The sequence below is a fragment of the Pyxicephalus adspersus genome, chromosome 7, assembly GCF_032062135.1.
Source record: "Pyxicephalus adspersus chromosome 7, UCB_Pads_2.0, whole genome shotgun sequence".
NCBI lineage: Eukaryota > Metazoa > Chordata > Amphibia > Anura > Pyxicephalidae > Pyxicephalus > Pyxicephalus adspersus.
Genome location: NC_092864.1, coordinates 29,439,746 through 29,452,467, shown reverse-complemented (window position 1 = coordinate 29,452,467; position 12,722 = coordinate 29,439,746). Strand labels below are relative to the sequence as shown.

The following is a 12,722-nucleotide window of genomic DNA, read 5'->3' as shown; positions in this document are numbered from 1 at the left end:
TGCTTTCCGATCGGTAAGAGGGGCCCGGCGTGGAGCTGTCACCATGCGATGTACGCAGATCACAGCGTGAATTCCTGACTGGGGTGGCCCCTGGTGTGCACAATGGGGCTGCATGGCCTTTATGATAAAACTCTGGGTAAAAATTGGTATTCACCATTAATCAACATGGGAACAAAACTTTCATTTATTTTTTTTATTTTTAAAACAAACACCCTAAAAATGTTTTCAAAAAAATAAATGACTACTCTTGTTTGTGGGTGACAAAGTATGACCTTGGTGCCAAGACTATAATTAAATCTGCCCATCGGGCCTCTCCTCCATTAAATCTGTACCTCTGGCCTCCCCACTGTCAAATCCGCCCCTTCGGCCCCTTCTCCAATTAACTTGTCCTTCCCGCCTCCTCTCCCCTAAATCTGCCCCTCCAGTCCCACCTTCAGGACTTCCAACATCATCTAGCCCCCTCCCTTCCCATCCTGACTCACTGGCCCCTTCATTGGAGTTCAGTTATGTCAATCATCACCTACCCGTCAAAGTATTTTGATATTCGTATAAATTCTAATTCCCAGGGGTGAGAGCTTTGGAAAAGGGTACTGGGGCTGGATGCTGTGATATTTTCTGGAAGCTCTGTATAGCACCCTGCTGGCCCCTCCCACCAGCCATGATCTGCCTGCATTTCATAGAGAAGCACAGAGAACCAATAATGATTAGGTAGGTAGGTCTACCATATTAAAAAATGGCAATGTTTAGACCACAGGGGCAAAGTTGTGCTGGATAGAATAGAATATCCTGCGTTTTTGGGATGATCAGGCATTTTTCTGGTTTGACAGAAAACTTTACTTTTGGTTGTCACCTGACCCAGTTTGACCCCGGATCAGCATCTCCTAAGACCAGAACCAGGCTGATACTTCTGGTTTTCACACTGGCCAATTCTATTGGCTGTCATTGGTGAAAACCCATGGTAAAAGCATACAGCGGCAGAATTCTGACAACTGCATAGATTATTTTACAAGGGGACACTTGCAGCAGTTTCTAGAATACTAAGCAATAGAAAAGTACAAGGGGCTGCTGGCTCTTTTATTCTCTGTATTTCTTCACCCCTTTGTGAGAGCTGCACTGCCTTGGCCGGGTTTCATATGGAGACCTGTTTATTTTCCACACTGCTATCCTCTGTATAATGTCACCTTGTACAAGAATGAAAGGGGAGGTGAAAAATGAGTATAATGTGAATCTTTGAAGGAATATACACGCCTATGGCAGGCAAATCAGCCTCTCTATCTGGAACATCACGTTTTATAAATGGTTGATCTGTCTATTGAAGAATAAAGAGAACCTGTCACCTGACCAAGTTACATTTTATACAATTCTCCTTCACATAAAAGTTTATGTATGGAGGAGCTAGACTAGCACTCATAATAATTAGACACTCCCAGAAGAAGGAAAGGACTATGACAGACATGGATGGAATTATTATTATTATTAATAAACAGGATTTATATAGCGCCAACATATTACGCAGCGCTGTACATTGAGTAGGAATTATCTTTTCTATATTTCCAGGTGAATGAATACCTGCACCTCCCATCACATGCAATGGCTCCACCTGCTGGTCTGGTTTGTACATTACTATAGCATATATGAATCTATTGGAGAAAACAATTCAAGAAACACAAATGTAAATCACCCAGAATGGGTGAATAATCAGCAGCAGATCAGGAGGGGTGGCTGTGTTTTAAGACCCAGACCAATATTATTATTGGACTGTATTTATATAGCGCCAACATATTACACAAGGCTGTACAATAAATAGGGGTTTCAAACGACAAACAGATACAAACAATGACACAGGAGGAGGAGAGGACCCTGCCCAGAAGAGCTTACAATCCAAGAGACCATCAGAAGGTAAATACAGATAGGCTTCTTTTTTGGGGTTGGCCATTTTGTTTTGAGCAATTCTATGGTGACAGGGTCACTTTACAGCACACCCCCAGGATTTTTTTTTAATCTCTCAAACTGCTAAAAAATTTTAAAAGTAACTTGCTTTTTAATATTCATCTCTTTTGTAAAAGCTCCCTGCAGTAATTCATTTTCACCACCAGATGTCCCCAGTCTTCTGGTTGAATGACACCCAGAAGTTAGGGTCAGGGCTTTTTCAGACCCCTGGAGTCAGCTGACAGCTACCAGGCACACAGAAAACTGCCACTATGATGCCAGGAGGGGAAAATGGCACGGCGGGTAACTAGATTTGTGTGGGGCTGTAGTACAGATCTTCAGGCCACAACTGAATGGCCAAAAGTTATACGTTGCTTTTGTGAGCTGTACCAGAAAAAAGGGTCTCAACTCCTCCCATCCACTTGAATTGGAAAAGTTGGGACTGTGTTTGAGCCTGCAGCAGATGCTATGGCCCACCTGAGGGTCTGAAATGGCCCTTGCTTTAAAAAGGGTATGATTTAGTGTTGAGAACTAGGGTTAGTTTAAGGATTATAAATTAGGTTTAGTGGTCAGAGGTAGGGTTAGGGTTCCAAACTAGGATTAAGGCTCAGAACTAGAGCTTTGGTAGCTAGGGTTAGTAGTTAAGGTTTGTGTTAAAAGTTAGGGTTAGTGTTCAGAGGTAGGGTTAGTGTTCCAAACTAGAATTAGGGTTAGGGATTAGGGTTAGCGTTCAGGCCTAGGGCTTAGGTCGGTAGCTAGGGTTAGTAGGTAAGGTTAGTGTTAGAAGTTAGTGTTCAGACGTAGGATTGGGTTAGGGGTTGGGATTAATGCTCAGAGCTAGGGTTGGTGGTAAGGGTTAGTGTTAGGTTAAGAAGTTAGGGTAAGTGTTCAGAAATAGGTTGGGGTTACTAGTTAAGGTTAATAGGATTAGGGTTAGAATTGTGGGCTAGGGCTTTGCTTGGTAGTTAGTTAGTAGTTAAGGTTAGTGTTAGAAGTCTGGGTTAGTGGTCAGAGGTGGGGTTGGGGTTAGGATTCGTGTTTAGAGCTAGGGTTAGGATTAAATTGGTGCAGCGGCTTCTCCCACAAGCAGTCACCTCTCCCATCGTCATCTACAAAGATATCATATTCTCCTCCATTAAGAAAGTGAAATTCTTTTTTTATTCTGCCAAAACATTCAATAAATTGATTTCTGACATGTCATTAGCTGTTTTGCACACCTTATGCAGCCATGGTGCTCAATGCAGAAATGGCAGCAGCAGCACTGAGACTCAACAAAAGATAAAAAAAGACAAACACATCAGTTCAAAAAAAAAAGGAAAAAGTGCACAAGGGCACCCCCGCCTCCACAATCGATTATTGCTCAGCTGAAGCTTAAATTTTGTATTTTGATCTTTCAACCTTGCAAAAAAATAAATATAAAATATAATTTAATTGGAATGTTTTTGAGAGTTTTTGCTCCACATGGTTGAGCCATTCCATGCCGGTGATCATTGCGGATCTCACTATCTGTAGCCTGATCCGGTTCTAGTCTTTGGTCAGTGATGGCTGCGGTCCAGGTGTCAGGAAAAAGCCAGGAATCCGCCACCCTCAGCAGGCGATATTTTAGGATAGGGCTATTCATAGACACAATATCATGAGCACATTCTCATCTTAAAGATGCCAGAGCACCGATGGCTCGGATCTTCTGGGAGGAGGCGGCAGCTACTGGACATCAAAGTCCTCCACCTGGAATAAAGTTTGTTCCGGAACTAAACCTGGAAATACTCACCTGTGGCCATTTCTTTGCAGGGTGCCACCATTTGCTTCTTGGCCATTGTGGGCAGGGATGACGTAACCCCTGCGCAGGTGTGCAAGAGCCCATGCAGTTCCACCATGCGCATGGAAAGACAGGAATGCCGGCTATCCTGCCAACCAAAGCATGCGCACTCTCCGGAGTGATCAGCCAGGTGTGCCGGCACATCACCTTCCCCTTTCTGCAATAGTGCCCAGCCCGATCCCAAATTCATCCAAGTGGAACATTAGTCCCCCTTTAAAGTACATGTGAACCCTGAATATCATTCTGCTAATTGGCTGCCTTTGCATGGTCTGTGAAGTGGCAGCGTCATTATGGCACAGGAAGTGTGTTACTGGCAAGGTTACCAGGTAGAAATATAGTAAAGAAGCCTGCAGCCATTGTTCTTTGTTTTACAATCTGCTTTATTGGGGGGGGGGGCTGTTGGGGTATTGGGGTGTCAGCTGTTACCTCCTGTGTATAAAATCTTCCTAAAATCTGCTCAGACCGGACAAAAAAAACAAACATTTTTTCCCTCTGTTCCTAGGCGGGCCCCTCAAACAAGGTGATGACAGGTCCACTTTGTGTCCCAGTAATTAGCGTCTGCTGTTTTAATTAGGAAGTTTTGGGCTGTGACCCCGGGGCCGGTCTGAGCCCTCGGCACCACTGACAGATCAGAAACAGGTGGGCACCACATCTCCATCCCAGTGCCCTCAGCTGATCCCAACCAATGGCAGCCGGGACGACCTAAAGCTGAAGAACCCTTAAAGGGCTAAAATTAGATTTTGGCCCCGGAGAAGCGGTGACAACAGCTGTGACCCCCCCCCCCGCCCCGGCACCCCTGGGAAGGGCTTTGTGGAAGACAAAGATGGGCCATGTGGAAAAACAGAGCTGCGAATGGACTGAACTCACCCAGGGGTCTGAATGACACCCCCCCTCCGCCACCCCTAACCCCCTATTTATTCTATACAGCTAGGGATGGTTTTAGAGAAAAAGGGGCCCTGGGCAAATATGAAGTCAGGACCCCTAATGCACAGCATTCCAGCTCCATGCACTCCTTGCATTCTGTCAATTGTGGCCCCATTGCCCATTCATACACTGGGCCTAAAACGGGCCCAGTGTATGAATGCAGCCAACCTCCATCCTCTGCTATGGACAATAGAGGAAGGGTGGGGTTTTGTAGTATTGTATTGTTTCTGTTATACTAATAGGGTGTGTTGTTATCCTAGACAGAAAAAATTGCCTGAAAAAAGGAGGAAAACTCTTGCAGCCACCAGCACATCCAAAGCCTGCTGAGCTGCAATGTATCTCATTTTTTGGGAGGACTCAGATACGATATAAAGCAGAACTCTAACTTTAAACCATTCTGCACCCAGGGCTGTATTTGGGCTTGCCACTGGCTGTCTTTCAATCTGGAAGAAGAGCGCCATCTGCTGGAAACAAAAGCTTTTGCATGCAGATAGCACTGGATTGAAGGTAGGTATTGGAGTAAAAGCGTTTTTTAGCAAAAAGTATTTGTTTTTCCAAAGATGGAATTCTTTAACCTAAATGTCTTTTTGTTTATTATATTGTCTAAATTTCATGGGACATTTACTCCTCTCTTCCTGTGCTGTAGACACAACAGGAAGTTAGAGCAAACCCCTGCCAAGGGGGACATAGGAGTCACCTGTTCCCTCTATTCTTGCCCCTATGACAACTGTAAAATGTTGGATTTACAAAAAAATCATTTTTTTGTATGCTGACAACAGAGGAGGATGGGACAGCGTGTTGTCACTTTGTTACAGGAAGAGCCTGGATATGGCAGAATCATTGGGGAATCTTTAAGAAATTACTTTGGAATGCACATGCTCAGATTATTTTAGGTTTTAGTGATTGGTTTGCATTTAATTTGATATCATCTCGAATCACTTTATTTAGAATTCTTCACTTAACATTTATATATTTCTGTCCGTCATTCTTATCAGTAAACTTTATTTTATTTTCGGCTGCAGTGACCACAGCACAGGATGAGGGGTCCTCTCGTTGGCCCTCGGTGACCTCAGCTCACCAGCTGCCCTGGAGCTACATTTAATGGACACCTGTCCCCCCTGTGACCCCATGTGACCCCTGGGCCCTTCTTGGATGTCACCCTGCTGTCTGACCTCTGATGTTTCCTTCCTTTTTATTGGGACATTTTTGTGTTTTTGTCTATTTCAGGATCAGCGCTGGGAAGAGAAATCTCAATCTAACAGCACGTACGGGGACACTACTGATGGAAAGATGACCACCCCAGTGCAGCCAAATTCCATGGATATATGAAATTCCAATTCTATTTCCATTCTTTCCAGGAGGTGAAATCTAGTGATGAGCCTGTGGAGACAAAATCCAGATCAACTCTAGGGGCTCTATTAATAAATTGTTCCCCCAGTCAATTCTTCTGAAATTCGCTACAGGTCTCCATTAATACAATTACTCGTTCTGCCACCTAGTGGCCAATCATCAGAAGTGCACAGCTGTCTCAATAGGAAAGGAATTGGAAAGAAATTATTTTTAACAGATTGACAGGTGAATCATTTATAAATAGACATTGACCTATTTGTTCCACTTCCAGGCGACTTTTTGTTTTTTAAGTTTTGGTCTGCTGTAGGTGTGGGGTGGGCCCTTACCAATGCAAAAAGGTTACAGCAGGGAGTAACAGTCTATTGTCATGGCCTCAAGGGTAATATGGAAAAACACATATCCTTCACATTAGGGGTGCCCTAAAGAGCCCCTGTCACCAGATCATTCATTTTCATAAAAATGTGCACTAAACATGTTGCATGTTATTTACTTACAAAAGTCTCCCGTGTACAGACATCCAATAAGCTCCAAGACCTCTGCTAGATGCCCCCAATATGGACGTGATGTCAACAGAAGCAGCAGCAGGCTCCATACTATTCCCCTTTGTTTCTAGCCAGGTCATTACACAAAATGTTGTCTAAGTGGGTGGAGGAGCTGGGACAGCACAGAGAATAGATAATTGATCGTAGAAAAGGAGAGAAATTGAATTTGCAAGGAGTGAGGGGGCTGTGCTGCGGAATTGACTTGTCACATTTTCTAGCAAATTCAAAGTCACATTGCAAGTGAATACAAAATGAAAAATGGAAAAGAAGAACACAGCAAGTAATCTTCTAAAATAATGTATTTTTTTACTTTTTTAATGACAGGGTCTCTTGAATGCTGTACATGGTGTTAGGTAATCATGGTTTCTCCAGGACAGGGCACTTAGACAGCCATATTTGGCTGTGGAATTTATGGGGTTTTTGTTAACATTTACAGTCAGGAGAAACACCTTGAATGCGTTGTTATCCTTTTTCCCACCATTGCATTGCGGATTTTAGAATAAATCAAAGGGTTTGCCTCACCAGGAACAAAGGTTGCCATCATGTCATTGGGAAGTGGCGGTTTTTGTGTAGTGAACCTGACCATTGGTTTTCTCTATCTTATACTAGGTGCCACCTGAGGATTGCCAGTGCTTTCATGGCAAGTTGTGTTCTGATGCTCACATGCACCACAAACATGATTCTGTTTTCCAAGGATGAGCCAAACTTTTACCCAGAACCTATATGAAATCCTGACCCATGAGGACTGAGCTTTCATTAAATTTAAGCAATACAGGTCCAAGGCAGGGTTCCTCCATAGGTTGCTGGGGGTTCCTTGAGCAATGAGCAGTTTGGACCTCTCAGGTCAGTTTAAGTGACACCAATGATCATTTTTGCTATCTGTAAGGGTGACATTATTCCCAACAATGTAACAAGCAATCTATCCAATGACCACCACACTAGAATACTGTGATGTGTGGATATAATAATTATAGAAGAAGTTCCCTGGTAACCTGAAAGGTATTAAAAGGTTCCCCATGTAAAAAAAGGTAGAGAAAGACGGTTTCAGAGAATCAGCGTTAATGATGGAGGTAATAGGGGTTATTTTGCACTGCCTCTATTCTTGCTGATCTCAGTATCCACCAGTAATCCACAGAATCCTCGGAATGTTAGTATTTTTTTAAGAATGGGACTCGGATTTAAAAAGCTGACACCAAAATAGTTTTTTGAAAATCAGAAAGTGGACCGAAGAGTTCCTCATCTTATTATTATTATTAAACAGTATTTCTATAGCGCCAACATATTACACAGCGCTGTACATTAAATACAGGTTGCAAATGTCAGACAGATACAGACAGTGAGACAGGAGAAGGAGAGGACCCTGCCCAGAAGAGCTTACAATCTAAGATGTGGGGAAGCAGAATTCGTATACACAGAATGTATAATATAATATAATATACATGACAACAATATATATATAATATGCTAAAATGTTATTTTTCAGGACAAGAGGGATTATATGAGCAATGAATGGACTGTGCTGATCACAGTCTTGAAACATTGAATTGTTCACATGTTGCTTAAATTGGGTGCACTGGGAGAAGTAAAAAAAAAACTTTTGGCGCAATGGGAGGAGCTTAAAGGTGTACCATTGATTCAATCATGTACTCACTGTATACAAAACACAGATCTGCCATTCTCCTGATACCCACAAAAACTACTGAGTAAGTATGTAAAATCCCAGAATGATTTCTGCTAAAGGGGGGCAATAATTAACTTTTTCCATGGGGAGTACCAACTTTTTTTGAATTCAGCCAAGCAGCTAAGATCTGTAACTGCGCTACCTTCTGTGAGCACACAGAATGGAATTCATCTGGAATTTATTGATTGCATAAGAGGGTCCTTGGACTTTGATAAATGATCCTCTGGCTTGTGTTTAGTAAGGGATTTGTAGCCTTTCTGGTTAAAGAAAAACTCCGGCAAATATTCAGAATGATCTGCGCAAAAAGAGCCCTTTGTCACGGTGCAATGTGAGGAAACTTTCTACATCAATCTTGTGCTTTAAAGTCAGGCTAATCATGTGAATTATCATCAGGAATCAGATTTTTCACTTAGCTTAGCAAATGTGATGACTCCAACCATCCCATCATGTGCAGGGATAAATCAGTTTTTTTTTGATTTCCTTGCATGTAATTGGGTGTTCTTTGCATTTCTTCTTTTAATATATTATATTGAACCTCATTCACTAAGGGTTACTTAAGCTCTCCTGGGCAGGATCCCCTCCTCCTTCTACAGAGTCTGTCATTCACAATCACTATTTAATGTACAGTGCTGTGTAATATGTTGGCGCTATATAATTACAGTTTAATAAAATAGGAGATAATTCACCTTGGTAAGCAAGAGGCACAAGAGAGACTTCTGTACTGGGAACGTTTGATTTTTGCAATGCTGGAACTTTTAGACATAGGGAAGTTGAACCAGGAACTTTACCTAGTATGGGGCCCAGAATTTTCTAATGGTAGTCCTATTGGTAAGTGAACAAACTCAATTCCTTAAGTAAATCCCCCCAAAGTATCATTTTGAACTGATGACCACATGGCCATTAATGGTGTGATCCATTATCTTTCATGAAATTCTCCTTTTGAACGACAAACATACAAATACACCAAGCATACATAATGGTAAAAAGATTCTGAGGGCCAGAACTTGTTTCATTGGTCTCCTGGATCAGTTTTGCTTGGCTTCACCTCTTCCTGTCCTGTAGGAAGACATGGGAAGGGAAAGGGGTGTGGATCCAATGTCACCTCTTTCAGGATTCAATATGATTTTTACCAGCTGGGGGAATGGTTGAAATAACTTTCAGGTCTTTGGGGAACCCCTTTTATAACTACTATATCCACAGATCACAGTACATGTACAGTATGGTGGTCAGTAAGAAGAATGCCTCCTACATTGCTGGCCATTGGAAAGAATGTCACCCTTACAGATAACCAAAAAGATCATTGATGAGGCACAAACTGCTCATTGCTCAAGGAACTTTAGAAACTTTGGGTAGAACCCTGATGGAGAAACACTGATCCAATCAATGCTTTTGGTTTTTCCTTACAGTGACCTCGGCCAATGCATTTTACATTTCCCTTCATAAAACAGAACAAAGCTGTCTGTCCGCGGTTTATTTGTTTGCTGTCTGTGGAAATGATCATTAACAATGAGACAATGCCTGAGCGTGTGTTCTATGTGCAGAGTCCATGTACTTTGTCCTGGCTGCGCTCTATTTTTGGCCTTAGATGCTCCCGATGGTCATTTCCTTCTCGGTTTCCATCTTCTCTGTATAACATCCAGGTCAGTGCTGCTTCCTGTGTGACATCACCGAAAGTCCATTGTCTGTTGCCAAATCCTGTGTGTGGGAGTAAAACATGGCATTCATGGATTGTCTGCACAAAAATCAGACCACATGGGACGATATAATGAAAACCATTGGAGCCATCATTAGCATGTTGTGGATTATAGATCAATAACAATTTAAAAGGAGTAAAGCCCATATAGACATCAAATTACTGTCCCTGGAAATGATCTTTCTTGATCGTCTCCAGTGACAGATGAATGATTGATGACTGTACACACAGCACCATTTTATTCTATGGAGAGGGGAGGGATATGGACTTCCCTCTCTAAGTTAGTGGCACCTCCATAGGAATGGATAGTGGTCATTCCTGTATGGTCACTCATCAATATGTATAGCAGAATGATGATCAATGCCAGGGAACCGCTGTACACCTGTCAGGAGATGAGGAGGACCACTATCTGTGTGCATTACTTCCCAAACTAAAACAATTATGACCCATTAACTCTTTATTTTTATATGTATATTGTTTTATTTGTTCCTTATATATAGATATAAATGCCACAAGCCTGTTCACGCCATGAATCAGTGCACATGTGTTACCTCTATGCACATGTACTACCATGTGTGGGATTGCATGCATTAGGACCTAAGGTAATGCCCTGGTTCTGTATGATTGGGCTCTAAATCTGGTCTCTCCTCTATGGTTCCACCTTGAGGAAGTGGATCAATGGTGTGAGAAAGTGGTAACCTCCCTGCAACCGCACTGCAACCGCACCCCCAGCCTGAACATTGCCATAATGTAAGTCTGCATTACAGCCTGACACAGCATAAATCATAGAAACAGAAATGAAACTTTCTAAAGAATTGTTGCATAATGGCCAGTTTCTTTTCCTGCCATCACACTGACCGGTCAAAGCCCCAGGAATTTACAGTGCAATGTCTCTTCCTGACATCCTCTTTTACACAAACTCACACTGACACTGATGTAGTGACGAGGAACAGCATTGTGTCTTAATTTTTCTGAAATTTTGGTAACAAATATGATATTTGTGGAGAAATGTACTGGAGTTATTGTGGAAGACGTTTTTAGCTATGGTGGCTGCATTAAGGTGACTGTACAATAGAAAAGTATACTTTACATGCAATAAAGCCATTACATTTCTATTAATATTTTTATATTGTTACATAACATCTCCTGACCCCTGCACTCTGTATATTACATACCCATGACTCTACACTACGGTATGTACATTACATATTCATGACCCCTGCACTCTGTAAAACCCCTACTACTGGCTCTGCACTGTATATTACATATTTCTGATCCCTGCACTCTGTACAATGCATACCCCTGACCCCTGCACTATGCACATTATATACTCCTGACCCTCACACTCTATACATTGTATACTCCTGACTCTTTAGTTCTGTACATCAGGGGTCCTCAACCCCCTGTCTAGTGGAGGTCTGACAGGTGGGCCGTGGCTCTGGTCGGTGCACCCAACAGCCGGGTCAGGCTTACACCTGCAATGGGAGTGGGCAGGTTCTGGTATCATGACATCATTCTGGGGGGAAGTTTCTTCCCCTTTAAGTGACACACGGCTCCCTGTGCATGCGTGGTGTGGGGTCTGTGTATTTAGTGGTCCGCGATCCTCAAAAGGTTGGAGATCCCTGCTGTATATTACATACTCTTGTAGGCTCGGGGGGGTCCCAACCTCCCTTATACTGTCTGTTGCACAGGGCGGCAGCAATTTTTACGATTTGTATCACAGACCTGTGCAAGTCTAGTTACCTGTGCTGCCCTTTGCCACTCCCAGGTGCACAACAGGAGTTCCCTGTGCACCCTGGAGCTGCCAACCACATGGTCTCACACCAGGAGTCTGACAGCTCTAACACAGCCACCACATCAGCTGCAACATTTCATATTTGTGTGCTTTGCTTTGGATACAATTAAACAAAAATAAATAACAAATACAAATATTGTGAACAAATACCAACAATTGTTACAATGTATTATTACAACACAGCACAGCCATGACACTGATACAAATATTTGTGGATGTATTTTATATATTTAGTATTTATATTGCTGGTGTGTAGAATGCTCTGTGATCCTTCAGCTTTACCCCCGATATTAACCCTTCCCCCCCTGCCATGGCAGTGCTTGGTGCAGCCCTTTCTGATCCTTCCCTGAGCAGATGTCCCTCCTGTGTCACTGGGCTGCACTCCTCTGCCTGCCCCTTTAAGGAGTTGCTGTCTGCGGAGAGCTCTGTCTCTTTAAAAGGCGGTCCCTGCCCCCAGGAGGGGCAGTATATCCATTGTTTCTGCCAGGAGGGGTTTTTTTTCCTGCTGCTTCTGATCTGATTATTTGACGTCCAGTTAAAGGGAAGGCAAGATGGCTGAGCTGGGGAAGGGAGTCTCTGCAGGGAAGATAGCCAGCAACGTGCAGAAGAAGCTGACCAGGGCTCAGGAGAAGGTAAGCTCATTGCTGGGAGGAGGAAGGTGACAGCTCAGATCTGCCAAGGCAGCGTCATGTCATACAACATCCAGCTTACAGGCAATGGCAGAGCCCTGCAGGAGCAAACACCCAGCTTATGGAAGGAGACTGTGCAGAGGGAGACACATCCAGGGGCTGGGGATAAACCAGAACCTCTTACAGGATTCTGGGTCTCTGCTGGAGGAGGCATTCTATTCATGGCAGGGGCAGAATAGGGAGCTGGTGTAGGGAGGATGAGAGATGCAGGGGCTGGGGAGCCACCATAGCCTCCTACAGGATTCTGGGTTCCTGCTGGGTGAGGGGTCTATAGGCTGGGGAGCCCCCAATGTGTGCTGGATG

The 12,722-nt window shown here is 43.3% G+C and overlaps 1 protein-coding gene across 11 annotated transcripts in view; it reads left to right on the top strand.

The window, feature by feature from the left end:
- Positions 1-12,194: 12,194 nt before the first annotated feature.
- The window catches only part of BIN1 (bridging integrator 1), a 75,205-nt gene continuing 74,677 nt past the window's right edge, over positions 12,195-12,722 (top strand). For 4 of the 11 annotated variants that reach the window (XM_072417943.1, XM_072417947.1, XM_072417946.1 and 1 more), the window contains exon 1: positions 12,198-12,362. In XM_072417943.1, coding sequence (XP_072274044.1) covers positions 12,282-12,362 — 81 coding nt within the window. In that variant the 5' untranslated portion in view covers positions 12,198-12,281. Of the gene's footprint in view, positions 12,363-12,722 lie in introns of all 11 variants that reach the window. The other 7 variants (XM_072417948.1, XM_072417951.1, XM_072417952.1 and 4 more) reach the window with 4 other exon arrangements.